Source organism: Dufourea novaeangliae, unplaced genomic scaffold (assembly GCF_001272555.1).
Source record: "Dufourea novaeangliae isolate 0120121106 unplaced genomic scaffold, ASM127255v1 scaffold151, whole genome shotgun sequence".
NCBI classification, from domain to species: Eukaryota; Metazoa; Arthropoda; class Insecta; order Hymenoptera; family Halictidae; genus Dufourea; species Dufourea novaeangliae.
This window is the reverse complement of record NW_015374040.1, coordinates 355,459-360,493: the sequence shown is the minus strand read 5'-3', so window position 1 is coordinate 360,493 and position 5,035 is coordinate 355,459. Positions and strand designations below refer to the sequence as shown.

At 36.5% G+C, this 5,035-nt stretch overlaps 1 protein-coding gene across 1 annotated transcript in view; it reads right to left on the bottom strand.

Annotated features, from left to right (window-relative positions):
* The window catches only part of LOC107189529 (transcription factor collier), a 131,147-nt gene extending 126,391 nt beyond the window's left edge, over positions 1 to 4,756 (bottom strand). Inside the window, exon 1 of the mRNA XM_015578087.1 lies at positions 4,686 to 4,756. Coding sequence (XP_015433573.1) covers positions 4,686 to 4,756 — 71 coding nt within the window. The remainder of the gene's footprint in view (positions 1 to 4,685) is intronic.
* Between the last annotated feature and the right edge of the window lie 279 nt (positions 4,757 to 5,035).

Here is a 5,035-nt window from a genome sequence, read left to right as displayed (position 1 = left end):
CCCCCACCCTACCCCTTTCCTGACTGATAACCTGACTACGCCCATGGACACAATGCAGGTCGCTTAACTGATTTGGAAGAACTGTGATCCGTACGAAAAGGAACCCTACATTTTTTACTAAACTGTTGCATTGGGATTTATACTGGTGAGGGGGCAAAAGGGGGGTAAGAAAATTAAAGATTCATCACGTAGAAGTTATTTTTTTGTATGCAAGAGTTGAGAATAATCTAGCACAATCTTCCTTCAAATATTGTTCAATGTGTATAAATAATTTTGGGAAATAATGTTTTACACAAAGTTTACGATATGCGAAATTAATTATGTTTCGAAATTACTAGCTTATGTGTGTGCAAGAAAGACAAAATTATTGTTTTTACTACATTTGATAAGCTTTTATTTATTTCCATTTTATACTTTTTGGTCTTATACGTGTATAATGTAAAAAAGTGGGTAATTTAAAATGATTTTGCTTTTAAATCTTAGCTCAATGTGAAGCATTGGGAAACCATAAGTCAGTATAGCAAAAGAAAGAATCCAATAAATAACTCTAAGAATTTCTCTTATTTCTTGCTAAAATATCTATGATTAAGCTACGCATAGATTTAAACAATGATTCGAGGAATGCGACACAAACCCATATTTCAGAGATTAGATACAAGTTTTTCCAATAAAAGAACGATGAAACATGAAACCACAAGAAAGCAACTAATTTTAGCGTTATATTGTTGTGATACATATCGTTCATAATTATTCTAAATTTTCAAAGATATGTACCTTAAGAAATAACGGCAAAATTTGAAATATTTCAGAATTCCGTAGAAAAAATGCTTTTTAGAAAACGATCCAATGTAAAAAGAAAATCTCATTCAGGGACGTTAGATTATGTCACTGACGCCCAAGCCAAGTTTGTTGGTTGAACGAGAAATATTTTTGTTTTATCGATCCACATGTAACTATTGACTAGCCAGCAATTTCAGAGAACAGATCGCCAAATAACTGTTCAGACTAGTCTATACACGCGAACCCGCAACCTATGCTATTTGCGCACAATGCATTAGGGACGAAATATGCGGATAACACAACCCCACGGATACAGTTACGAATTCGTGGATAAAGCAATCGCGGAGAATTACAATAAATCCGCAGTTAATGTACACCACACCGGGCGTTAGTTATTACGAGTTGGCCGAAACGCAGTCTATTTACGCTTGCTTCCAACGTGATTCATAATGCGCCCGGAGATAATGAGCAATTTGTAATATATCTGAATGTAATTCGCGACCAGGCCGCATTGCTGCGGATGCTGTTCAATTTAACGTAGTATTTTAATGCCATACGTGACAATAAACTTATTAATTTATTGAAGACTATGAATTTTATTTTAACCTATTTGAATATCAATCATAAAAATGGAGGCTTTTGTAAAATTTCGTGAAAAACTTACTAAACGTATTAAACATAACTCAATAAACTCAATAATCTTAATAAGCAAAGACTGCGACAAACGAATTATCCAGCAAGAGATTTAAAAACGCCGACTCTAACAGAAAGTACGTGTTCTGTTTTACAACGGAATTAAGTCATGTTTTAAGTTTAATTGGCTAATATTAATATAATGATTTTAGGTATTGTAATCATGTTTCTGAAGCAAATGTTGGCAAAGTATTATTTCATCCCTTACGGACAAATCATACTTTCACTTATTACGGTCGAAAGTTGTTTCCATATAAACAACGTTGTTGTACCAATTACATAATAATTTTATTGTTCGAAAATAGGATGACAGTATTATTTTTTTTATTGATTCCTAATAATTAACTCTTTAATGCATAATCCTGTTCCATAATGAACAAGAGCATTTTTACCTGCGAAAATTCTAGCCCACAAATGGTTAATAATTTTTTTGCTTGCCTGTATATCTACGATTCACTGCATGCATTTACATACTTTTACATGAATCATTTTATATTATGTGTAGGCATGTGTTAATGCACAAAGTAATAGTTGATATTTTAATGATATTCATTTTAGAAACACCTCGCAACATGAAAAGATATTTTACAATTAAATTCGTGAAACGTATTCACTGATTTGCGTAAGCAACAATTGCTTCTGAATTTTTTTCCGCCGTGCACTCCTTTCACTTTCATCCCCGCAGTTACAGAGAAAGTCATCGTTTTTCAGGGACGACACATCTCGTCCCTTCGCCGAGCACGATGGTTTTGCTGCTTCATTAGGTGGGTAACTTTTTTAGGGGTTTGGTTGCAGCCGCTTTTCATGGAGGAAACATAACTTTCCATCGTAAATTTGAACAGAAACGATCTCGTCACTTATCATTTTGTCTAAGCGACTTGTTTAAAACGATTTACCGTTTTTTCTATTAAATAACGAGTTACATAGAAACCGATACCAATGAAACTTTTAAAAAGTTTGTTATAAAAAGCAGTAACTTTCAAGAGTATTCTGAGTAATCCTTATATAAATATAATTCCTTAAGTAGAAATAGTTGGATTGAAAATTTGGAATTATTAATTATTTCATGAAGAAAAAAAAATTCATTATTATTACTTCCCGATTTTTTGCTTCCTCCATTTTTCTCATAATAACGTAGTTTTTGACTATACGTTAAAAATAATTTTAAAATAGTACCAAAATTTCTTATAATTATATAGACTGAACCGCGGGACACTTGAATCAAATGTTCTTTGAGAAGTATTTTTTTTATTATAAGTCTACGTATTTGCATTTGATATTCGAACAAAAATCAGAAATTATTCTAAACGTGTACACAGTACAGAAATGAAACAGGAACATTAGCTTCCCATAAAGTGACAAACATTTTCACAGTTTACATTCCCAAGACTATCAAAAAAAGCATTAGTCAATTCATCAACGTAACGCCGATAGCAATCTAGATTATTACTCGTTGCCATTGCTCCTTGTAAATACCTGTAGCCATTTTTGTTAGTTTTCCTTCGAAATACTGAATGACCGTAATAGCCCGAAGGGAAAACAATCGCGTAAAAGTGAAAACGGCAAAAGGAGACGAGAGCAAAGGCGCTAAAATTCTCAATTACATTAACTCGATTCCGGTCGGCGGTTCCCGTGTCACGCCACTTGGAAGGGGTTAGTTAAGAGAACTGGTATTGGATTAGCGCATCCCCAACCCGGTCGGTTTACCTCCTCGAGTCCGCGTATCTGTACCTTCGTCGTTTGCACGTCGTACAAATCCCTTAAGCGAGGCTGCAATAAAACACGGTTTATCGTTCGCCAAATGCATCTACGTGTGAACCGTTTTGAAACGCTTGGCTTCCAAAGATAAACTGACTGGTTGTTCCCGGCCCACGGAATCCCAAGTTATCCTCGCTCTTTCCTGATAACATGACATAATTCGTGCCTGTTCACGGGTTCTGTTGCGGTGAAAAAGCCGCAAAAATAATAATGTGCTTTGTCTATAAAAACTGGAAAATTATTCTTATATACCGTGCGAATGGAACGAAATTTACAAAAATCAAGATCGGCGATCGATTGAAAATTTAAAAAAAAAATATAAATATACATAATTATTATAACGTGAGTGGTGTAAAGTTACTACGTGTTTCTTACATTCTTTTGCGTATACTTTAACCAAACATATTTTGTTATAATCTCATAGTACGTTATCCGTCGGCCAGCAATGGGAGAGTTATATGTATGTATAGTAATGCTATACTCAAGTCCAGATTATACTACCACGGTTTTATCATGCAAAAAATGATAATAACATACAGGGTGTACATCTTACAGAATACAGCTGTGCATGTTTTATTTAGGTGTATTTGTTTACGGTTCACCGATATTACCATTTTCTGCCACCACTTTAGGAAAAGTATCATTGATATTGACACTACATTTGTTCGTTTGGAGTAACACTTATGTTTGTTTTTTTTACAGAAATTTTAACCATGCAAAATGCTTAGACAGTTACGACTGGTTTTAGTCAATTTTTTCCTTCCATATTGGCCCGGTTTTTTATTTTCTCCATTCTCTGCATAACCCAGATAGCACATGACGCCTTGAAAACGACCATTTTACGGCTATTTTAGGTCTAATTTTAGCCTTTAAGCCGTCTTCAAGGCGTCATTAAATGTCATGCGCTATCTGGGAAACTTCTTAATCGGTGAATATCTGAAATGATTCATCCAACTTCACCATCACAATGTCGATAGTACGAAACTATGGTAACCTAAATCATTTTCCTCAATAAATTCGGTAATTGGGTTTAAAAAAACACGAGACACATGAGACTTTCTGTACTAAAAACTAAAACCCAATAAAGTCCATTCAACTTTGTAAAGACTGATGGCTATAATGTATACCTTAACTAGCATGTTAAAATGAAATAAAGATTCAAAACAAACCATGTTCCATGTTTATTCAAAGGAAAACTGTTTCCTGCACCTTTTACCCCATTCGTACAATACAGTCCTATCCGGTACACAAATGTGTTTTCGCTTAAAGAAACAATTACCTACCAGTTTCTTTACATTTGCCTTTCCCATCAAAGGAGAATTAACGTAAACTACAGACGTAAAAAAATTGCGTTTAACCCTAAGACTTGTGAGAATAAAGTATATAAGCTGAATCATGAACTGTTTCAGCGAATAAGACATAGATAAGTAGGATACAAGAGTGTTGGTACTCACGTTCCGTTATCGGCGAGCGCAGGTTGTGGCCAAGCACGTGGTACAGGCTCTTCCTTGAGTATCTGCCTCATGTCCTGAGGCGCGAAAACGAGCGGCGCTCGCGGGTGGTGATGAGGCGGCGGCGGTGGCGGAGCTACGCTCGCCCCGTACAGCTTACGTCCCCAGTGACCCTCCAGTTCGACCGGGCTTCCGCCCCCGGTGGTGGTACCCGTGCCACCCCCAGCGCCGAGTCCGAGCCATGGCGACCCCCCAGCACCCACGATCGTGGAGCTGGGCAGGAGACCACTCCACTCGTCGGACCGCGTCGTGAGGCCGTACGGACTCTCCTGAGGCAACAGGCTTTCTGCTTC